Genomic DNA, 24357 nt, shown 5'->3' on the forward strand with positions numbered 1-24357 from the left:
GGTAGCAATACTGGCACAAAGATCGCTTGTGACATTTTGAGATGGAGGGTTTTATCCCCCGTCAACTTACACCAGCAGTGCCAACAAACTGTGAAGACTTTTTGTCCAGAGAAAGGGCTTGGTTAAATCAACACAATCGTCTGTGTGCTGTTCCCAGATTAGGTGTGAAAATGTTACCGTCTGCATGTTAGTGAAGGGAAAATGAGGGTGTTCAGCTTTGCTTAATGTTGTACTTTTCTGCATTCGCGGCGCACGGCGCCAAGTTGGAATCCCCCAAGCCGTGCATGGCTGAAACCAAACCTTCTCTGAGGTGATGTCATGAAGTGTGTGTGTGTGTTGGAGAAAGCAGATACTCCTGCCTCAGCGCAGAGGCTCCAGGGTAGAAGCAGGCTCTTGAGAAACACAGACACATACTGTACCTACATTCATATTGTTTCATTCATCCTGCATAGATTTAGAGGGGATGTTCAGCACATATTGACTGCATCAGATTGAACTTGGTCATATTCACTGAAGAGAGCTTGTATTTGACAGCCTTCGTATCAATGGAGTTCAAATCCATACCACGACTTGTTTGACAAGCTGTTTGTTTTTCTTGTATCTTTATGTGGGGTTACATAAAGATCTGGGTTGTGATAACAGACAGGTAAAGAGTGATTAAAGGTAGCAACGGATGCTGTGTTTGAGGGGGAAAAACCATAAATCTACCTGTGCCTCCTCTGTCCTGCCCCTCGACGCCCCCTCTGCCCCCGCCCTCCTTCCCTCTCTCCGCTCAGATGAATGGGGGGAATGTGAGTGAGTCAGTGGAGCAGCGCTGGGCCTTTGCCTAGTGACAGACAGTCTCCTGTGTGCTGCTCACTTCAAAGCGCCGCTGAAACCTGACTAGCTCCTTGTAAACAGTGCCGCCTGGCCCGAAGGCCCACTTCCTGCGCTTAACTCAACTTAATGGCTGGCTTGTTTGGCTTTGCACTGAAGCAGAGAAACGAATGAAGAGTGAGAGAATGAAGAGAAGCGGCATGTGGGTGGGGTGCTGGTGGTAAAGAGTGAGATTGTTTCAGGGGTTAGGGGAGGAGGGGCTTGGAGAGCGTTATGGAAAATTCAGTGTAATTTGGTCGCTTTTGTCTTTCTCCAAGGAATACAACAAAGAAAGGAGGAAACAGAGAATCTGAATGAGGAGAGACACCACTGTGATTTTGTGAATGCGTAGACTAAAAACTTGGATCTGAAACTTTCAAAGCTAAATGGAATCAGATGCCCCGATAAATTTTTCAGAGCATTTGACTTTTGCCAGAAAAAAACATCTTTTATGTGATATTCTGTCAGGAAAACCTTGATGTCTGTCTTGCATGACCCATCTGGGGAAGTTTTACACAAATTGTACCTGATGGGCTGGAGCTCTCAGCATGCAGAGGAATGTTGGAAAATGTTAGACATGTATAACTCCAACACCCCGTGCAGACAAAGCTATCACACTGTGCCCATTAACTGCACAAAAGGTGGTAGCTATCTACAGCAAATGGGTCCAATGTTTACTCCTTTTTAATGTCGGTGCCCAGTTTTTTCCGATGCAGCAAAATTGGATTTGCGGTCTCCCTTGTTGTTGATCTCAGATCAGAAATCTACTGCAGCATGCAGCCGTTTCCTGCTTGCTTGGTGGCAAGAAGGGGCAAGCCAAGGAGCGGGGGTAAGGCAGAGAGAATGCTCCCTGTGTTGATAATATGATGTCGCTCTGATTGGAAGAAGGCCTTGGCATGTCAGAGATGGATCATGTTGTTAGTCAGAAGTGCCAGTGTTCTCGCTGTAACTGTGGAGCCATTGTTCAAGCATGGGAATGTGCCATGGACTTCAAGGACGGCGCTTTTGAGCAATGTTATTGTGTAAAAATGAAATTAGGCCTATGAAAGGCATGAAAACAGTGGACAAAGAAAATCAGGGTTGACCAATGATTGAAGAAAAGGAAAAAAGTGGAAAGGAGAAAAGAAAAAAAAAAAAACAGACGTGTAGTAGGTCTGTTACTAATCAAATCCTGGGGCGAACTCAAGGAGGACTCATGCTCTGAAGGCTAACACTAGATTAGTCATAGTCATACATTATCCTAACCATAGAAGAGTAGTTGAGATTTTCCAGAGCACATACTATATCTATCTGTCTCGCTCTCCCTTGAAATCTCAACAGGAAGTGCAATATGTTCCCTCTCCTATCATTGCTCTCAGAGGCGGCCTCCGTGAGGGGGAGGGAGAGCCGGGAGTTGGCAGGAGAGTGAAGGTTTAAATGTGTGTTTCAGTTTCAGACTTTGATACAGGGCCTCCAGCCATAAATACTGGTCCCAGCAGTCAGCGCGACGACCTGTCCTAGTTTTCTCCATCTATCTTGAGTCCATTACAATCACTTTATTCACCAGGAATTTGTCTTAGTCTTGTTTAATTAGGAGCCGTTCAGAAACTTCATTGATTCTCCTGCACTGCACCACACCAGCAGATGAAACACTGACCGTAATCCATCATGCCAGCTGTAATTGAGACGACTGTGGGTTGACTTGTGATTGAGACAGAATTTACAGCAACAACTTTTCAAAAACTTTCAGAAGCTCTGAAAGCTCATGACTGCATCATGTTATATTTATTGTTATAATGAAATGGATAGTTTTGTTCAAAGTCATGGTCAAATACCTGATAAACGCACACCTTTGACTGCATTAGAGTTCATTTAAATATCAATGCACTAACAAAAAATCACCACTCCTATCGGTAACTACGTTGTTTATCTACAGTTCAAGAACTAGACTGGTAGGCAGAAAAATAACTTTATTATTGGTTAAAATTGAAAGATTTCTTGAGGATTTTCATTCTTTGATTATTACAGTTTTATAAGTTTTATAAAAGTAATAAGCTCCTGTGGGCCCCTGTTTGACTTCTGCTTTGCATCATGCCTAACATCGTCTCCAGCTGTTCTAAAATCACTGTAAACCACCGCATCCCGTAGCTTATCGCTTAAGTAATCTGCTGAACGTGGGGGTTAAGTCCCTGCAGCAGAGGAAAATACAGCAGAAAGTGTGGAAGGGTCTCTGGTCCAGTCCACCTAGTTTCCTATAGGCTCACTCTCATGCCTCATGCACACCATTTGTGTGGGATTTTATTGCTCTTGAGTACACAGACCACTCAGGGGGTGGCTTTGACAGGAAAACGAACACACACCAGCACACCCACCCACCCACCCACCCACCCACACACACACACACACACACACACACACACACACACACAGCAGATTGGAAGAGACTGACTCTACGATGGCTGGGGGTGGGTATCGCCGCTGCTAGCCCCTCTGCTAGCCCCTCTGCTTCAGGGCGAGGGTGCACAGTGTATGGTATCAGGGCGGAAAAGCGAGGGAGTGCCCCAGAGCCTCTCCAGCTGCTGAGCGGAGAGGTGCCGACAGCTGCGTGACAGATATTTTGGGAGCCTGCAGCACGCCTGGGATAATGACGGGCTTGATTTGGAGGAGCGTGTGCGGAGGGAGGAGGAACGGTTAATGTGCATCCAGGCCGTAGATCCAGACACCACAGTGTGTACACAGCCATGCCACTCTCGTAAACTATGGGGGTGATGGCACAAGTAGCTAGTAATGATAACACAAAGGGAGAGGAAGTGTCTCAGTGTTTGAGCCACTGCGTTATGTCACTGTTTTACCCTTTAATGAGGCGGAAAGGGACTTTAAATTAGACTTTTGTCATTTCATTTATTGAAATTTTTAACTCTCACCATGCCTGTATTGCACACTACTCGTGGTTGTGGATGTGGTTTTCATCAGAGTCTTTTGTGTTGCAGCGTTTGAGGTCAGCAGCCGCCAAATTGACACAAAGTGTTCACTTGCTAAAGGACTGGGGTGAAAGTATTTACTATCCAACTTCAATACACAAGCATCCCACTCTTTGACATAGCAGTTGCTGCGGTCAGGTGACACTGACCTCCTGGTTATATCTCTCCACCTCTTAGGCTATGAATACACTGACATCCCAAAGCATTCAATTCGATGTGTCATGTTTCATCAAGTCCCATGTGACTTGCAGTGAATCTGGAGTATGTTGTCCACTGTTGTGCATGATGCACACTGTGCAAACTGAATTTCCCTCGGGACAACAAATTGCATTGTATTGTTTCCCATATCAAGACATGCTGACGTCAAATTGATATGATTGCACTCAGAGGGGCATTAAGAGATCCATGACCTTTATTAACCTCTGTTGGTGACCAGTAGGAATTGCGACGACATTGACAGAACTTGTCTCCTCCTGGCACAGACCCCAGCCCCACCCCTCCCATCTGGTTTCACAACAGAGATGAGTAAGCTATTTAATTGGCGCAGACATCCAGCAGAAATGTCTCATGAAGAGGTAATTTATTGCGATGCAAAATACTGTAATAACCATCCTGCATTGTCATTTGCTTTTTTGGCTTGAGAACAGCACCGTAGCACCGTCCTCCATAATTGAGCTGTTGAAAATGTGAGTAGGTGGGGGGGAGGAGATTGGAGGAGTGCCTTGAAATTACAGTGGGTCAGTGGGAAATTTCTGGAAAGTGAGTTTTTGAAAGCCAGAAATCACAACACCTGGTGAAGCGAGTCATTGGCACTGGTCGACGACCCTATCAACCCCCGCAGATATATTATGGGGCAGTAAAAATCGTACTTACTGCCCCTTTAATGCAATATCGCAGCGCTGCAGGCACCCGTATCACCAGGTAAACTAGGCGTATTAAACGGAGCGAGGTAAGTAATGCTCTATCCAGTCTGCGCCTATAGCTACTCTCCCATGGGCCCCTGTTTGGCCTCAGGCTCCGATGATGACTTATTGAGTCGGCTCCTCTCTGGCGAGCGCCGGCCCCCCCTGTTTTAATGGAGGCCCTCTTAACAGCTCTTTCTGAGGAATTTACAGCCCTGGCCCTGTACCACTCCAGTCCAGGAGAGGGAAGGCGGGGAGGGAAGCACACTGCAGCCTTGTCCCAACAGAGCCAGCAGTGGAAATGTACTGCTTCAGGCAAGGTGGCAGCAGAGCTCCTGTGTGCATGTGTATGTGTGTGTGTCTCTCTCTCTGTCTCTCTGTCTATCTGTATGTGTGTGTGTGTGGGTGCGCGCATGCTTCTGAGCTTGTGTTCATGTGTATAAATCTAAGTGAATGAGTGAGTGGTTATAGGAGGGCTCCAGTCCTGTAGGTTTTCTCTGTAATTTCCCTCTCTGCTCAGCGTAATCGCTTCCATGTGGGCCCTCCCCAACAGGAGAGTGACGGAGGGGCCTCATTGCAAAGGTGGGAGTTAAACACATAGACACATAAAGGCTTACCATTGCTCTCTCTTGAAAAAGAACGGCCCAACCCACTCACTAATACATGTAGCAGGGCAGACTACAAAACGTCTTTTTACTTTTTGTGAGCTGGGAATTATAAGGTTCGATGTGACTCTTTTTTTTTCTTCTTTTAATCAAAATTGAGTTATCCACATATTCATTATCTTTGAATGTAACTTTATGCGTGTGTGGTGTTAAGTACTTTTTGGGGTTAAATACTAAAAAATATAGAAAGTACATCACAGTTTTGCAGATGATAGCCTATGTCAAATCTTTGACGCTCAAGATCTCCAAGCTCACGGTTTGTAAAATAGCTCAGGCAGGCTAACATGTCTAAGTCCTGTACTGTAGTCGTCTGTTTTCAGAGATATCCATAACAGAAAATAAACTGACAGGCGAAAGTTTTTGTGGTTCTCCTTAAACCCTGTCTATTTTTTTGTGGTGGCTCCTGTTGCACATGTTGCACTGTGTGTCTGTCGGCTGGAATGCCCCGGAGACTGGAGGGCCAGACAGTCACGGTCAATGTGTGGAACCAATAGAGCAGAAAAACAACAGGACCTTTCGCACAACACGCTCGCCAGTTAAAGACACACTTCTACAGAGCTTATTTGGTGGGGAGCCGCGGCATGAGGACTATGGATTTAGTGGTGCATTCTGTGGTTGAAACATTTCCCTTAAATATTTGATCAATGGAAACGAGCAGAAAATAGCTAAAGTGACCCCCTGCCCAGGAAACCACATAACTCTGTCCACACTGTGAGATGGAGCAGAACTGCAAAAAAATTTGACGTTGACATGGTGAGCTACACCCCCTGCTGTTCTTGCACATTCACTCCAACCGGCCTGCACTTATACGTACATATGCATTGAAAACATACAGATTAAACATGGATGAATTGGTCCCATGACTTACACAGTAAACAGTCATTCTGTGGTCTATCAGCCATAGTGCCACAAGGTTTCTTTTTTGTAGCTGTGTCAGTTCTTAAGTCCAAACCTGTGTCCAAACTCTGAGTGTTTGCTATATTAGTGAGTGTGCAAGAGTGTCTCCTGGATGCTGGTTGGGTTTTGGTTTGACAGCCCATTATTTCATAAAAGAGAGCCCTCTGGGAACCCATCCAATTTTGCGAGGATATTGAGTGGTGGCACGGCCAGCAGGCCACATAACGGCTTCAGTCTCTCGCTGCTACAGCCAGAGGCAACGCATGCCTGTTTCTGCTGCGAGCCCGGGAGAGGAGCCGGCTGCTGTGGGAGAAGTCAGGGGTCACTGGTCAGCTTAAGTGTTACATTTTTCACGGTGCCTTGGATGCATCATAGTGTTCAGACAGAGAGTTGGTTGTATATTTTTAGCCCGCTCATAAACACGAGGAATAAAATGTCAGTATGCTCTTCAGGCCACAGTTCTGCTGGTCATGAAGGTGCTGGCAGGAAAATATGTTTGGTGACATATTTTTTTGAGGTGCGAAAGACTTGATGCCAGGTGGTCGCCCAACAAACACCACTATCCTTACTGCTGAAGGCGAGGGGAGCAAATACCACAACAATAATAAAATCTTATTAATAATAGGCTACTCATCACCATCATAATCGATGTGAACAGTAACTATGACAAGTAAATGTACAAATGATCAGACATGAATTCAGTTGCTGTTTTATTAGTCACAGTTACACAATGCAGAGGTTTAACATTCCAGGAACAATGTATTTAACAGAAAATTGTGTTAAAAATGAAAACATGTAGGTTTTTAGTCCCATTAAAAGGTAATATAGCTTATATAACATTGTATATCTTCATTGCAACAATGCTACCTCCTACTCACACATGCAGAGTACCAGTAGCTGCGTACTCTGTTGATAGTGGAGTCCGCGTGAAGCACAGCGATGTTGTCATAACCTCCAGTCGGACATTAAGTCTTAAGTCTTAAGCTCATGTGGCTCCTTCTCCAAGTCAGCTGCAGATGTAGGAGTGGGACAGGCGAAAGGCGAGGTGTAGCCTACTATTTAAAGTTCTATAAAAAGAACAAATGTTTATTCGCAGTCTCTAGGCCATGGCCTTCCTGTAGCCTACTTTAGTCATTCTCAAAGTGGGATTGAGAATGTTAATTTGGCTGATTTTAATATTTCAAATGAACACGATGACAGCCTTAGCAAAACTTTTTTAAGATTCAGTCATTGAGAGATTTGGATTGTGGAAAGCCCCATATGAAACTTAAATGTTTAATTATTTCTAGTGGCTTATGTATCATATTCAGACAAAAAAAACATACACCTACCCAATGTATCCATTAATACATATGGATCCAAGAGCCCTAATCCACAATGGGTTGATCAGGGCAAAGTCATTTGCTCTGCACAGAGAAACGCCTCCATAACAGAGCTGAATCTGTTCAAACCCAAGGGGAAAAAAGACCCTGGTTAGCCAGCACACCCTGTGAGGACCTGTCAATGCAGTTCCAGACAGTTTCCATCAGATCCATAGCTGCCCGGTGGTGGAGGGCCTCCAACCTACAGGATTTATAGTTTCTCCATTCACTGTCAGTATCTGTCTTTTCACTCCTAAAACACTCATATAGGCTACAGTAACTTAGAACTTCACAACTAGACTCAAAGAATATGACAGTGAAGATGTACAAGTAATAATGTCATAGATAAAATAATTATTATTGAAAATTTGTTTTCTTTTTTAATTTTCTTGTTCTAGTTTAAGCCCTATGTTGGAAGTCTATGTTGTGTTTTAGTGCTGTTCAAAATCAGCAGTGAGAAGAAAAATGCTGCTTGCGTGTACAGACTTCACCTCTAGATGGCGGCAGCGCCTTCATTCTCAGTGATGATCTGTGTAGGATTGACTGCCGGCAACAGCAATAGTGAAGCATTATAATTGGCTGAAAAAGTATTTATTATTTCCATGGGGTGGGCAAGAAGATCATTGTCTGTGAATTGGGCATGAAGCCTCCTCGTTTACAATCTGCAAACAAATTGTTTACATCTTTACTCTTCATCAGCGTCTTTTAAATAAGTTATAATATGGCAGCCTAGCATCTGCAATAACTTCCTCATCGTAGGCAGATGTCAGGAAATACACACGCTGATATGTTATTCACTAATCAGAAATAATAGCAAGGCTGCACCATCTTGCTTCCTGTAGGCCAGTGGTGTCAAACTTTGTGCCATGGAGGGTCAAGAGTCTGCAGGTTTTCCTCCCAGCCAAAGGCTACACCAGGTGATTTCACTGAGTAGTTCTCGCCTCAACTGGTTGAAGGTGTACTAATCAGTGAAATCACCTGGTGTAGTGTTTGGTTGGGAAGAAAACATTCCTGCTATAGGTCTAATACATTTTCAGTGTTTCAGTCTTGCATGTTTAGCATTATGTACATCACAAGTATTTCACAATTCAGTTTAAATCTATTTTTGCTACAATACTCTGACATCCTCATATTTTTCCCTCTGTCTCGCATAGGCAAAGGAGTTACCTGTTTTAGCGCATCATTTCAGCTTTGTAAGTTAAAACTTCCTTTTTTTGTAATCAGAAACATATATTAGAAATATTTTGGCTTCACTCACATTTTATTAATCTAGTTTTGGAAGCACTACATAGACTCTTATCCAAAGAGAGATCAAGTGACTCCGCTCTGCTCCTGCCACCAGTCTGGGTATCTCCAGCCCACATCTATCCATCCCCCATGTTTAGCCTGAGGATGCTTGCTGAATGTTTCTGGAAGGATAGGGATCTTTTAGTGTTATCACAGAAGAGAACAAGCTACCTGCATCCATGCATACCACCGACTGGTAAAAGCCGGAGCATATAGTGGGGGAAGGTAACAGTGTAAAAGTAATTGTTGAGTTGGTCCGTCTCCCTCCTGCTCCAGACTCTACTGTCTGTAGTGAGTGACCCCATCCCTAAATTACATTAATTATGCTCCTATGGTCCGAGGCTCTATGCGATGAATGTGGCTTTATCACTCTGTTTCCTCTTAATGAGAAAGCTTTTCAGCAGGAGTTTCAGCCAACTTTCTCTGCGTGTGCTTTCCTTTGCCTAGGGAACTGTCATGTCTTATTTCAATCTTTGTGTCGGACCTTGTTAGACACTCTGCCTGTCTTAATATGCAAACATATATACAAAGAGTTCCTGTTTTGTTTTTGTACTATTACACACTGAATTCCTGAGCGCTTTTAGTGTCTCACAATTAGCTTAACCTGGCAGGCCCATTAACATTACAGTCAACTTGGAGTCCTTGAGTATAACCACTATTGTGTATTTGTGTGTGTTTGTACAGTCTCTTCCATTATGTACTGTCACAGATTTGTGGACAGAGTTTGGATGAGGCAACAGTGCAATTGGGTTGAGAGATTAGATTATCTCATTGATCAAACAATTCTCTCTTTGCTATCTTGAGCCTGTGTCTGTCTGTGTGGTGATCCTAAGGAGGGCAGGACTGATGTCCGTCTCCGATAAAGTCAGCTTGTGAAACACGAAAGGGATGGGCTGTCTTATCTGCACTTGGGAGTCTTGCTGAAGTGTTGAGTAATATATCTGTAAATTTTGCTGTATTTCCACAATTTCCCTGGCTTTCATAGTGAAGTCCTGGTGAATCCCAGGGGATCGCGCCTGTCTGTGTCAGTCTCGGGGCGTGATCTGCCTCCGGACAATGAAGTGGTGAAGAATACTGTGATATTCAGCAGAGACTGGGCAGGACTGCTCCCACTTGCCGAAATATGTTTCACAACTTTTGCCATGTTAGAGCAGCAATGAATTTTATTCGTCTGGTCCATACAATAAAGGTATGGAATCATGTAAAAGAGTCATGAATGTATGACAGATATTGACAACAACACACATTACAAATAGGTCCTGACAATGGTGTGTTTGTCTGCGCAGCCTTACATGTTTGATTTGGGAATTCTTCCCTTACAGGAACTAAAACAAGCCCCTCTCAGACCTTGAACATTGTATTCTGTGCGGTCACTGATGTGGAATTTGGGAAGCTGGGATGGGATTGGACTGGAGGGAGATAGCGGGGATAGGAGGTGAGGGGTTGGGGTGGATGTACTGCTTTTAAGCTACAGTACTTCCCTCTGTAATGAGAAACCAGAAACCAGTGAAAAGGAACGATAAAGCTGGCAGTCAAGTAACTGCTGATACCCGATCAAATATCTGATCAGCTCAGAGGGCTTCTGTTGTGTTCCCTGACATTCAGCAGTCCCAGTGCAGTTAACTGCCCCATCAACATTGATGTACTGAGACTCGGAAACCTTAACTGCAGTCGGGATGACATTTAATACACATCAGTTCCCTAATAATGATTCCATAATACAGCATGTGGCTTGTTTTATGTCTTTAACACCGCTCTATCCTCATGAAGGATGTGTGTTTTAATGTTTCTAGTGATACCCAGTCTCAACAGCACAGGTTGGTCCTGTGAACGGCAGCGGGCCTCTCTTGAGAAGTCTCCTGGTTGCTATAGCAGCAGGTGGATTTGTTGGAGTGGCGATGCTACCCTGGAAACGGCCACCATGTGCGGGGATGTACTGTACCAGGGGCTGCCTCTCGGCCTTAAAGCCACATACGATTTATGAGCCTGTTGTTTACAGCCACAGCTTGAGTCTGCAGGCGTCAAATGACCCTGTGCAACGCTGATGTCACCAGCATCACAAAGTTCAGTTACAGCATTGATAAGTTAGCAGGCAAACAGGGAGATCGTTGAATGGGAGCGCATTCAACAAACAGCGGACAATACGACCTTTGGCTGGGTGGATAGATAAGTCTCCCTCCCTCCCTCTCTCTCCCTCCCTCTCTCTCTCTCTCTCTCCCTGTGTGTTTGGTGTGCATCTATTAGCTATGATAATAAGGACAGGCATTGAATAGTGGGTGGGGCATCTGACATTAGGGAGACATTAGAGAGAGATAGGGAGATGCCTGTCCTGCCTGAGAGGGCCAAAGTGAAAGAGAGAGATTTGTGGGTGGAGGTGGAGTTAGATCAGGGGAGGGTGAGGCACAAGGGCTTGAACCATGTGCAGGGAAGCGAGTGGCTGGGAGAGGCAGAGAGTTCAGATCCTGCACTGGCTTGGCAGTGAGGGAGAAAGAGAGAGAGAGTGGGTTGTAGAGAGAGAGAGAGAGAGAGAGTGACAGAGAGCAGGGGGGCGAGCAGGAGGAAGTCTGATAATCAACGTGGGAAATGACTGTGTAAATTGTTTGTCGCTGTTGCATCCAGAGACCGGGGCTGTTCTCAAACAGACATGAATGGTGGTGGCAGTAAACAGCGCTATGTGTCAACCTTCAGGATGCACATCAAGCCGCGCTGCAGCTCCTCTGCACAGGGGAACGGGCCAGGAACCAGCACCACCAGGACCTCTGCCCCTATCAATGGCACAAACAAAGTTCCTGATAGAGGTAAGGGCTGCTGTCATGTGTGTGTAGGCAGTTCAGTTCAGTTCAGTTTTTATTCACAAATCAGTTAAAATACAAGTACAATCATATGAGACATAATGGAGATATGTGAAATGGGACACCCTGATAAGCTATCTGAAGCTTGAGAATAGGGGCCCAGACACTAAGCAGATAGTATTTAAAATATATGTTTACTAACACGTTTAGATTTGAAAAAGTACATGTATTATACAGTAACACTTACAACCTACAAAACACCTAAGACCCTAAAAAGTACTACTAAAGACAGAGACATTTATTCCATCAGTCTAAACATTGATTAAATAGGTAAGATACAATAAGTAGAGACATATGGCAAGTGGAAATAACAGTACAATTTGAATGGCACATGCATGTGTATAAGAGAGAGAGAAAGTGATTCATAGAGTTTGAGAGTCTGTGTGTGTTCTGTTGGAAAGGGCTCAATTTGTATTTATCTTGTTGTTCATGTCAGCATTTTAAAAGACAAGTTAGAACACGATACTTGTCCCTGATAATGGCTGAAAGCACAACAACCCCAAACTATGATAATTTTGCTTTCATTTCTTCCTGGTGTTAAGGAGATGTTATTTGCCAGCGCAATTGAGATCACACACTCAAAATGTGATACTGTTAAAGCTAATATCCGGTGTTTATGTTTGTCCTGAGTCTGTATGTCCAGAGGTCTGACTCTGCTTGTTATTGTTTATTTCATTGCTGAACTTTCACTTCCATGTCTGCCAAGTCTGAAAGTGACTTTTCAGTTGCTGTTGAAGTCTAGGTGGTTTTTTCCAGACAATTTTAATTTCAGTTCCTATTAACAGCTTGAACACAAGATGTATACAGTGCCTTGCAAAAGAATTCAGACCCCTTGACTTTTTGCACATTTTGTTATTTCAAAATGCATGTATTTTTATTTTTTTTTGTATTTTTTTTTGTCTAGGCTCTATGCAAAGCATTCTGTTCTGTCAAAGTGAAAGCAAATTTGTAGAAAGTATGTGAAAGTATAAAATTAAGATAATACAGAAATCTATTTTGCATAAGTATTCAACCCCTTTGCTCTGGGCTAAACTGCCACATTAACATTGCTCAATATTTCTTATCCTCTGTTAGTCAGATGTCATATTTAGATTGTATTTAGTGGTTCTGAACAATGTTTTCCTTTCAAACTTGTCTTTTTATTTGTCTTTTTTGCTAACAAAGCTGAGACCAGGTCCCTTCACTAGATCGTAATCGTAATGGGGCTTACTGGGATTTTTAGGGTGCAGGCTGGACTCGAATGCCATCCATAAATGAACCATATATTCCATACTGTGCTTAAGTATTCTGATGGAGAGTCCAGACTACACTCTAAAATCCCATTAAGATCTATGTAAGGGACCTGGTCTCAGCTTTGTTTGCTAGAAAGAGAAAAGCATCCAGAATAAATTGGATTTACTGATATACTGCACAACAAAATGTAAAAAATGCAAGATGTCTCAATATTTTTGCAAAGCACTGTATTTCTCATCTGTTCAGATTCTACTAATTTGCATTGGGCCCGTGGTTTTTGTCTTGATAGTGTTGATTTGCAACTGGAAAACAGGTTTAAAGTTTTGGAAAGCTAGATATAATATTGCTATCCACATGAAAAGTATGCCTGCTTAACCCTCTTATTTCAATGTCAATTTTCATCTGGTACACACTATCACACTCATCTATGTGATACTTACATATGGGCAACATGACAGAACTGTGTTGCTGTTTGGTGAAAACCTCATATCTCCAAAATCAACTTTTGAGGAACTAAGACAAACAACTTTGTTTTCAGCTTGACCGCTATGCATGCTTGAGTTTACCCAATGGGGTTTTGAAAGAGTTTCATAAGCAACGGGAGTGGGAGACTTTTCTCAACCCATAGAGGAGCGTGTAATCCTTCAGTTGATGTTAAAACATGGAAAATCACCAGAAATGGAGTTATGTGGTTTTCACAGCGACTGCCATCACTGACCTGCTACACTGGGATATTTAATGGTTCTGGTCCTGAGTGAGTCTGGTAAAAAGAAAAGGTCAAAGAGTCGCAAAGTGAAAGAGGTGTGAGAATCCACCCCCGTGTGTGTGTGTGTGTGTGTGTGTGTGTGTGTGAAGATGTGCAGCTCAAAGAAGGTGGCTTGATGAATCACCGTTAGTGAATTCTGACAGGTTAAAGACCAGTAGGTCAACGACATTGCCTGCCAGCAAACATCAGACTGTAAGGTGAATAATTCAGTACTGTGACACAAGGTTGGTGGTAACAACACACATTGTTAAAACATAACTAGCACATCTTATTGCTGAACACAATCAGACTTGCTCCAGTTTCACACAGCATTTAGTACATAGATACAATCCAGTAGCTCACAGGCTTCTGCCATGGAGGGATTAATAAGGCTAATCAAGTGTTCTTGCACTGCAGGAAACACATGACATGCAAGGTCTTGCCATTTTTTTAAAGCATGCTTGGTCTTGAATAGATCCTGAAATACCGTGTAATTTGGGGTTTGTTGACATTCCTATTACCATTCATACCAGAAGAGTATGAGCTGTGTAATACTGGTACTACAGTATATGAAGAAACAGTGGGCAGTTTGTGTGATGAATGCCATGATAAAGGTTGAAATACTGACTAGAGAGATGTACTCACTATGGTTGCACAAACACCACAACAGCCCAGTGGCCTTATTTGCTTGAACTGTGTGTTTTATAGATGTCATGGTGGAGGATTGGTGTCAGCGCTGTGGTTGTTGAGCAGTGAGGTGCTGAACATACATGCGTACACAGATGCAGTTTGCACACGAGAGCAAAGGAAGAGCAGAAATAGAGATGAAGTGGTGTGAACTGTTGGTCGTGGTGACAGTGAGACAGAACTGTTTAAACTAACTGGCTGAGTGGGTGGGAGACTGAAGACCCGTTTCACTTTTATTCTCTCCGTCGACACCACAGCGTGATTTTCCACTTCAGCAGTGTCAAATTCGTTTTTCTTTGGAATTTCCTTTTAAGCAGATTCATGTCTCTACAGCATGTGGTAGTTTAAATGAACAGGTAACACTGCAGTGGGATAATGGTTTAGCGTTTGAATTACAGATATACAGGGTTGTGCAAGTGGTGTAAGTGACATTTTGACCAAAAATGAGTATTAAATATTGTTGGAAAGCTCTTGTTGAGCTCTATCTGATTGTCAAAAGAGCACATTTGCAACCACAAACAAAATTAAAATAAAGGGATAAATCCAAAACCCTATATTTAAGTCTGGTGCAAAAAGGGCAGAACTGCATTTAATGGCCTTTTATAAAGTATCAATTTTCTGAATCTTAATCTGTGTAAAAGTATGAATGAGTCCTATGTTATGTTTTGAATAAAAAAAAGATGCAATCATTTCAAGTTCTGTTTTCAAATTAGAAAAAAGAGTCACTTACGGCCCTTTCGCTCTACACCCTTGATATGCAAATGGTGCTTTTTCCTTCTCTCTCTGACTCCTTCGCCTCCTCCCCACCCCTCTCCTTCCTCTCCAGGGTCTCACAAACTCTCCCCTCTCAGGAGTCTGGATCCACCCCTCTTCGTTGAGCCCATAGAGGACTGCTGCGTGGACGAAGGAAGTGACATCACACTGCGCAGCGTTGTCACTGGAAGTCAGCCAATCAGAGTGTCGTGGCTGCACAATGGTGAGCAGGGACAATTTGCACAGATGTCTCTCTGTACTTGCTTTGTGTCAACTGCACATTGTGTTCTACACCTTGAGGCCCCTCTACTGTCATTGAAAATAAACATAATTGAGTTTCTTAAATTCAGTTTTCTATATTTTATTACACAACCCTTCAAATAGACTCGCAGCTAGATGTAACACAGTGTTTTCCTAGGATATAAATAGCAGTTTGTGAAGTCCATATCTGACCAATTTAACTGCATACAGAACTGCTCTTAAGTGATGCCACTCCTACACCTTCCCTGAAAACAATATGATCTTAAAGGGGAGCTTATGTAAGGGAAATGTTTTCGTCTATCCATCGACAGAGGCCGTGCTGTCTCTCTCTCACAGCTCTTCTCTCTGCTGCTCTTGGACATTCACAACACAACTTAGGCCAGTGGGAGAGAGTGTTTCTAGTGTGGTTGTCTGCTCCTGTGGGCAGGTGAAGTGGCCCGTTTTGGGAAGCCTTCCTTCAGCGGCAGGGAGGTGAGTTTTGTGGTGAGGGAGTGCCTGCCGGAGGACGCCGGCGCCTACACCTGCTTGGCAGAGAACAGCGCGGGCAAGACGTCCTGCTGCGCCGCGGTGTTTGTCAGAGGTGAGACGGACATGGCACACTGGGAACCCTCCTGTGGGGACCGGTCCATACATTTTCAACAGTTTATGCAGAGTGGGATTGCATGTCTATTTCATACACACTCTAAGATTACATTCTCAGCTGGAGATTTCCAGGTAGTATAATTTACATGGAATATAATCCGCTGCTATAGCCACAAATAGGGAAATAATGCAGGGATCCATCCTCATAAGAAAGGGCTAACCGCAGCAGTTAGTTTCATTTCTGATGAAACCTGTCCTGTGGTCTGTTGTCTCTTCTCCTTTCTTCTCCTGCATGGAACCAATCCAGACTTTGAGACTATCTGTGGGGTGCAGAACAGTATATCAAATGTCCCCGCTTCTGCATCCAAGAGCATCATGGAAAACGGAGGGTCACCACGGTCTCCCAAAGATGAGCTAAGGGACTTCAGAGGATCTAGCTCCCCTACAGTCTTTGATAGACAGAGCCCAGCGGGACCTCCAAGAGGTAATGGGACAATCAGTCATCAATACTAAGGACAGTCTCATTTCACATATAAATACAAAGAATTGTATCATGTGTGACCACTGCTAGAGGTCCGGTCATTTCATTGGTTGTAAGTGCACATACAGTATGTCTTACTTTCACTTTATTCCTGGCAGAGCAGGATGTTGCACAGATGTATAGATGCTACATGTTTTACTGTACTACAAGAAAATGTTTTTGCCCTTTTACCATTGCTTTTTTTTTTAAAGGGAAATACATCATTTCCAGTCCTTGTGTGATTGGCTCTGAGGCATAACTTCAGCCAGTCAGGAATTATGTAAACAAATTTTGCTTCCACAACAATGTAACTTTGATGCGCCTGCTGAAAGCTTTCAGTCCCAACACCATGTAAGGAAAGGGACAGTGCAGGGTGCAGTTAAACCTGGAGAGTCTGTAAGCTGATAGCCATAGACAGAACACGGCCACACCTCCATACACCCGCTGCTAGTCTCCACTTCAAAACTTACCTGCGCTCCATCTCTCTCTGCAGAAGTCATTCCAAAGAGGAGAGCCAACTCAGGAACAGGTAAGAGACACACACTCGCCGACCTTTCTCCTCACTCACTACCTCCGACAACTGACCGAGCGATGCACCTGTCTTTCCCTCACCTATTCATCCTCCCTCTCTCATTGTTCGATGGGATATTGTCTGGTCCGGTTGCTCCTGTTTCTATTGATGTTAAAGTTACTCGTCCATTAGGCTCTGTTACTTTGCTTCAAATGCTGTAGCGGTTTGCCCCAGAGCTACACCTTCTTTAGCCTTTGTCCTTGCTTTAATATTGTCTGGCTGTAAGCTATTGTGCTCCCATAGTGACGGACTTTACTCTGGGCTTCGCCTGGTATAGTTGCTGACCTGAGGGTGGGTGAGCGTATTGCGTGGCAGCAATAATAAAAGCATGAGAAGTGAAGATAATTAGTTCTGCAGGTCTGCTATGTGTGCAGAATATAAAGACCATGTCATTTTCTCACAACACTGAGGAAAATTGATTTGTTTTGGTATTGATTCCTACAAAGGAGGATTATGGTTTAAATTAGTGAAAAGTAGTGATGGCTAGACAGGGCATTAAATCAAAGGCTGTTTAACGTCAGACTGGCCCATGTATCCTGTAAAGAAGGTACACTGTAGACACTGAAGCCATTTAGACATAATGGGGTTTTATCAGATTGCCTCCAGTCAAATCCACCGTACTGATGCTACAGTATTTGAATAATGACCAGTGCCTTTAAATGGAATTATCTAGTCTAATGTGATGGTATGGTCATATGATATGACTTTGGGATACACAGTATGACTCAAAATGTGTGTCATGCCTTTGCTGTTTGTTCCCTTTAGGGGTATTGGATTAAGTAAATTGTTTTTAGTGTGTTTAGTGTGTGGATACTGTTGGACTGGGTCACGTAGGCATTTTCAGCGGAAAGTTGATATAGTTCAACACACTTGATTACACAAGGACTGGTTGTGCTTATATGGGCTGGGTCATCTGTGTTTGGTAATTAAATTCTGTCTTTGTTTTCATTTGAGACACTAGATCTGCCATGGGCTACAATAATAGGGGTCTTCAGGAAGGAGTAACACATTCCCAGTTACCATACAATACAGCAAAATCCCCATGAAATCTCATTGTGCATTAATATACAAGTAAAAACTGAAGTATTTAAACAATACACTCCCACTGTCACTGCCACTACCACACACACACACACACACACACGTTTCTACAGTTGATATCTAGCAATTTGGATTAAAAACACGTCATATATCTGTAGTTACAGGAGGAATTCTAGTTGTCTTTTGATTCAGTGTTGAGAGTCAAAACCCTTACCTTATTCGTCTTGTCCTTACAGGTCCAACACTACATTTTGAGAACCCACCACAGCACCTCAAGGTGAAGGTGGGAGAAACTGCTCGTCTGACGTGTTTTTTCACTGGCAGCCCTCCTGTAGTGTCCTGCTGGATCAGAAACAAAGAGCAGGTACAGTAGGCTTACTGCTAGTATCTAGAACTAAGCCACATTATACAATATATCCACTTTCTTTCACCCCACGTCCACTTGCCTCCAATGTCTGTCTGTCCTCCTCTCTCTCTCACACATACACACACACACTCTCTCTCTCTTTGTCTTCTGCAGATAGTGGATGGGGCAGAGCTGTGGGCAGAAAATACTGACCGGAGCAGTACGCTGGTTATAGCAGAGGCTAAACCCCAGCACACAGGACGTTACACTGTTGTCGTGAAGGATCGCAAGAGCTCAGCGCAGCACACGCTCACCCTCTCTGTCATAGGTAAGGCAACACTTCTTCTGCAGGGTCAGGAGCTGTCAAGGTATATGCCCAATGCGAAGCGGTTGCAGTTCTCCATGCAAATTAATCTATCATCCCTGCACCAGACAAGCCGCAGCCCCCTGCCTCCTGCCCTGTGATCTCCCCCGCCTCGCCCAGCAGCCTGGTCCTGTCCTGGTCGGGCCCCTGCTACGACGGAGGCAGTGCCGTTCTGGGTTACGTGGTGGAGGTGAAGAGCCGAGGACCCGCCGGGCCCGGGGACTGGAGCGAGCTGACCGCCCAGTGTAAGAGCACATCGTACAGGGTGTGCTCTGGGCTGCGGCCTCAGGAGGACTACTGTTTCAGAGTGAGGGCCTACAACGCCGTGGGGGTGAGCGAACCCAGCCCGGTGTCACCGGTGGTTAGGATGGAGCAGAAAGGTGAGATGAGGCGGCTTATTGCATGATTAGTCGAATAAGATCCATTTCTGCCCATGTCAGACAGCTAATTTACAGCCAATGTGTGTAGTTTCAGACAAGCCGCAGGAGGAGGAGGCCCCTCAGACATATACGTCTGTCACTATTGACTCTACCCACAAAGTCACGGATCACTACAATATGCTGGAGAAACTGGGAATGTGAGTATCTGTCAGGTCAAACTGCATGTGCCAAAGCATACAGTTTACATGTATCCTCTCTGCCTTATTAATAAAAAAAAAGAAAAGAATATTCACACAAGCAACAGCATTAAACACAACAGCTCACAGTTTTTTGAGTAGTGGCAAGTAGTGTCTTCCTCAGAAATGAGTGGACTGGATAAGCCAGTTTGATATCGATGACTAAATTAGATTTCTGGGGAAGAAGTCTTAGTTCACAAGAGTTGAACTCCTTGCTTGCCAAGAGTAAAGTAAGGAGGATTAAAATATCAAAACATGTAGAGACACAGTTCTCTCCCTAGAAAACAGCAGTCCAGCATGATCTGCAACAGTCCTAGACTGAGGGGAGTTTGAGAACGACAGACAGTGGCTGCAGTTAATAATAACACACGTCAGGTCCTCTTCACTGTGTTTTACAGATCAAGGGCACAGCCTACTAAAAAGAATAACAGATTTGCTGGGTTTGATTATGCAATGATTATTCAGCCTCCGTCTGTCGAAACTCAAGGAATGGCTATTGTGCTGGGCTCACTTGACTACACTACCAAATTTCTCAGGCTCTATGGATGACACAGACATGTCCCATAACCACATCCCCGATCTGAGAATAACAATCAATGCCATTTTGTGTCCTCCTTAGATAAAGCAACTTAGTTCTTTATCTTGACCTAGTTCTTTACCTTGACCTTTAACTTGACTAACCTCTCCTCCTCCTCCTCCGCTTCTTTAGGGGAAAGTTCGGCCTGGTCTTCAGGCTGACCCACAAAGAGACGGGACGTGTGTGTGCTGGGAAGTTCTACAAAGGCCGCCGCGCCAAGGAGAGGGATGCCGCTCGCAAAGAGATAGAGCTGATGAACTTCCTCCACCACCCCAAACTGGTTCAGTGTCTGGCGGCATACGACAACAGGCCTGAGATGGTCATGGTCATGGAGTTGTGAGTAGCTATATTATCATGCAGAAACACAGGCAAGTGTAAGCCACGAAGGGTTGAATTCTTACAGCACCTGTGTATCCTGGTTGTATAGTGTAGACTAGAATCCAAGCTTGCTGTGGTAATCTGTCACTGTGTTCGTCTCTGTCTGCAGCATCGCAGGCGGGGAGCTGTTTGAACGTATTGTGGATGATAACTTTGAGCACACCGAGCCTGCCAGTGTGCACTACATGCAGCAGATCCTGGAGGGGATCGCCTACATGCATCAGCAGAACATCATCCATCTAGACCTTAAACCGGAAAACATTGTGTGCGTTGACCACACCGGCACCTCCATTAAGATCATTGACTTTGGATTAGCCAGCAAGCTGGGTAAGTGAAGCAACGGGGAAAAGCCTGTGCGCATAGCTGCTTTAGGCTTGGAAAGGATAGACAGTTTAGATGTAAATACCAAATGATGTATTTTATGCGTTACAGACCCCAACACGCCTCTGAAGGTGATGCACGGGACCCCAGAGTTTGTGGCCCCTGAAGTGATCAACTATGAGCCTGTGTGTTTGGCCACTGACATGTGGAGCATTGGGGTCATCTGCTACATATTGTGAGTTCTCGCCTGCTTCCTTCTGCATTAGAAACGTCACTGTCTGACACTATGACTGGAAAACACACATGAAAAAAGTACATCAAACTAAGGTGCCATCTTGATACACCTGGGCCCATGAAAATCAAACGCTAAGAGTAGGAGTGTTGATCTTGGATAACTGACCAAATCCCCTTTCCCCCCCTTTTGTCTTAGTCATAAAGGCCTAAATCAAAAATTGACTCCAGATCAACACTTTGAGCAACTTGATAAAATGTGGGAACTGATCGGATTGTACTTGTCATGATGGATTGATTGCCTGTTTGTTTGGGAAATGTGGACTTTTTATGCCACCTAGTGGACTTAGGTGGGTATTGTCACTTAATGGCCATGGCCTGTGTGTATGTCTCTCTCTCTGTGTGGTCTTCAGACTCAGTGGCGAGTCTCCGTTCCAGGGTAACAGTGATGAAGAGACCCTGAACTCGGTGACAGCTGCCCAGTGGGAGTTTGATGAGGAGAGCTTCGAGGAGATCACAGAGCAGGCCAAAGATTTCATCAGCTCCCTGCTCAACAAGGACACCAGGTGGCATCAGTGCATCTGTACAATAGCCAATGCACAGCCCCAAATATGCCCCACCTCTAACCCGCTGTGTCCTTTCCCAGGCGGAGGATGTCCTGTGAAGAGGCCCTTGCCCACACCTGGATGGCAACGTTTGACTCTGGAGACCCCAGCACCACCAAGACCCTGTCCAAGGAGAAGATGAAGAGGTTCCTAGCTAGGCAGAAGTGGAAGGTAACATACTATCTTAGCACTTGCTACTGGTTTGTATTACATCAGAGTTTTGATGAAATGGTCTTCTATTACAGAGTTTTCACTTTTTGCCTCCTAGAAAGCAGGCAAGGCCATGCTGGCCCTCAAGAGAATGGCTCTGCTGTCTAAAGGAGAGAGTCCTGGATCCCCTACCAGCCCTGGAGAGGGTGAGAGACTCCCATTCTTTAATATTTTCTCCTTATCAGGCCAAACCATTTCAGTTTCCCAGTCTGATCTTGCTGTATCACCACTCCTGGGCTTTAACCCCCTTTTGTTCTACTCCCTCCTGCCCCAGACGCTCCCCTGACCCCGGAGGCAGAGCATGCCCTGCAGTCTCTGGAGCTCAAGATGCAGGAGCCTCCCCAGTTCTCCCAGAGCCTGGAGGACCAGACGGTCGCACAGGGATCCAGTGCCCGCCTCTCCTGCCACCTCACAGGTACACATGGGCTTAATCAAATAATTTCCTGTGACGCTTGATCAAGTTACATTGGTGTAATCAGAGGATTTACACTGGGTTTCAGTCTGGGCGATTTAATATTTTTAGAGTCCAAGGTTAACTATGGTTAACTCCCCCATTCAAGAGCACATGCAGCACCTGTGTCCTGCTTTATGAAATATGCCATTTCAGTCATAGCCTCATGTGTGATGCCTTTGTGCTGCATTTCAAAAGTTCTTATCTGACTGTGTGTCCTGTCTCTTCCTTGCTCTGTCCTCAACCCTCCCATCTCCTGTCTTGGCAGGATACCCTGATCCAGAGGTGGTGTGGCTATGTGGGGAGGAGCCTGTGGCCGAGTCGTCCAGAGTGCAGATCGAGTATGAGGAAGATGGCCGCTGTACCCTGGTCTTGGCCACAGTTGGCCCAGACGATGCCAACGTTTACACCTGTAGAGCCACCAATGACCATGGGGAGGCATTCTGCTCTGCAAAACTCATTATGAAAGAGTAGTTTGATCATATCTGTGAATGCATACTACAGCACATAATGCAGATATACAAGAATTCATAGACTGGATTATATTTTCAAACATAATGTTCTTGAGTGCCTTGAACTGTTGTTTTGTACATTCCTGTTTTTGACCTTTAATACAAATGGGAACCACAACACTCTGATGTACGCAAGAAATATTTCTGCATGTCATGCTGTATAAAATTTATTGACAGATGAATATTGTTACAGAAATACAAGCATTGCACAGATAAAGCTTGGTATTTCTTTATATATCCAGATATGGTTAGTAGACTGTCCTAAACAAATTGCAGTATGAATAAAATGACATATTCCTTTTTAAACGCATGAAGACCCAGCCAGACCTTGAATCATGTTGTCTAAATCACACTGTGAAGAGCAGAAAACCACTGAAGGTGTTGTAGTTCATGCTGTCATCATCGTAGATCCGCATGTTTGCATGGAGCTCTGCGTAAACACGGTCTCCCGGCTCCAAGAGGACGACCACAGCGTTGCTGCCCATGTCGTTGGCGTCAGACCTTGAGGTGTCCCACACAGACACCAACCTGTCACCGTTCTTCATGAGGCTCACAGCAGAGTTGGAAGCGGCACTACGGTTGTTGGTCATTGAGAATCGGAAGAAGTACATTCCCTTGACCTTTGCGGAGAAAATACCTGCCAAAATATTATGGCTTGTTTGAATTTCACAAGCTTTCATTTGTCTTTATTCTCTCTCTCTCTCTCTCTCTCACACACACAAACACACATGCACACCGATACACACACTTTAAATACCTGTTGCAGGATTGTAGCAACTGCCAGTGTTGGAGAAGACCTTCTTGTACTGCAGTGGGGTAGCAGTGGTGAAACGCCCAGTGCTCCCAGAGCCAGACTCCAAGAGAGCTGCAGAAAAGGCCACCTTAGGCTGGCCTGGAGGCAACAAATTATCGCAAATACATTATTAGAGGACAATATTTTTAAAGGGAAATATTATTCATCCCAAAAAAATGTGCTATGCCATGCTTTACCTCCAGCCAGGCTCTGCAGCTGCAGTACCACCTACTCAGTTTTTTGCAACTTGGTCTCCAGTAGTGTAATTTTGTCCGCCATGCTCGCCACTTTCTCTCCCACAGCTCCCAGTGTCTGAGCTATGGAAACGAGGGAGCAGGTGTCAGAGCAGCTGGTTGACCCTGTGCTCTGACTGACTTTATTGCGGTTTTCATTAACCTGCTCTTCACATAGACAGCAGCAGAGCGCCAGCATCAGGACTGCAATCTTCTTCATCCTTATGGTGTTGAAATCTCTCCTGCTCTGAGGTCTCTCCTTGCCCAGTCTCTCCCTTTATAGGTCATCTGGCACTGTGCAAAGACAATGTTTAATTCGCAAACAATAACCAGTTTCAGGAAATGGCTGCTCAAAAGAAATAAATGATAATCAGTCTATGTATTTACTTAAGGATGAGGATGTTTTATTGTCATTCCAGAACATGTTGTACATGAAAGGGAACGAAATGAGGTACTCAGGTCCCGGTTCAGGTAATCGCAATAATAAAATCAAGAAGAAAGCACACAATAAAAACAGCATTATAAAAATAAGTAAATAGATATATAAA

General features: G+C 44.4%; 1 protein-coding gene and 1 pseudogene across 2 annotated transcripts; one reads left to right on the forward strand and one right to left on the reverse strand.

Annotated features, from left to right (window-relative positions):
- The first annotated feature begins 11371 nt into the window (after positions 1–11371).
- Positions 11372–22966, forward strand: mylk5 (myosin, light chain kinase 5). The gene is made up of 17 exons (XM_071925730.2): positions 11372–11725; positions 15271–15420; positions 15886–16038; positions 16348–16524; positions 17054–17089; positions 18409–18536; positions 18693–18846; positions 18951–19262; positions 19351–19459; positions 20208–20411; positions 20563–20780; positions 20886–21009; positions 21419–21571; positions 21652–21781; positions 21879–21966; positions 22095–22235; positions 22540–22966. Exons 1-17 carry the CDS (start codon positions 11572–11574, stop codon positions 22743–22745), a joined length of 2637 nt encoding a protein of 878 aa, XP_071781831.2. The 5' UTR covers positions 11372–11571; the 3' UTR covers positions 22746–22966.
- Positions 22967–23130: 164 nt separating this feature from the next.
- LOC139932058 (complement C1q-like protein 2) lies at positions 23131–24095 on the reverse strand (annotated as a pseudogene). The gene is made up of 3 exons (XR_013505000.1): positions 23774–24095; positions 23541–23675; positions 23131–23420 (listed from the first exon to the last, which is right to left on the reverse strand). The product of XR_013505000.1 is annotated as a complement C1q-like protein 2 (transcript).
- Between the last annotated feature and the right edge of the window lie 262 nt (positions 24096–24357).

This window comes from Centroberyx gerrardi, chromosome 7, assembly GCF_048128805.1.
Source record: "Centroberyx gerrardi isolate f3 chromosome 7, fCenGer3.hap1.cur.20231027, whole genome shotgun sequence".
NCBI lineage: Eukaryota > Metazoa > Chordata > Actinopteri > Beryciformes > Berycidae > Centroberyx > Centroberyx gerrardi.

Bases quoted from the DNA above. Each gene is read 5' to 3' on its own strand.
- mylk5 (XM_071925730.2), top strand. From the start codon at position 11,572: ATGAATGGTGGTGGCAGTAAACAGCGCTATGTGTCAACCTTCAGGATG. The intron at 19,460-20,207 runs GTGAGTATCTGT...CCGCTTCTTTAG, and splicing joins ATGCTGGAGAAACTGGGAAT to GGGAAAGTTCGGCCTGGTCT. The intron at 20,412-20,562 runs GTGAGTAGCTAT...CTCTGTCTGCAG, and splicing joins ATGGTCATGGTCATGGAGTT to CATCGCAGGCGGGGAGCTGT.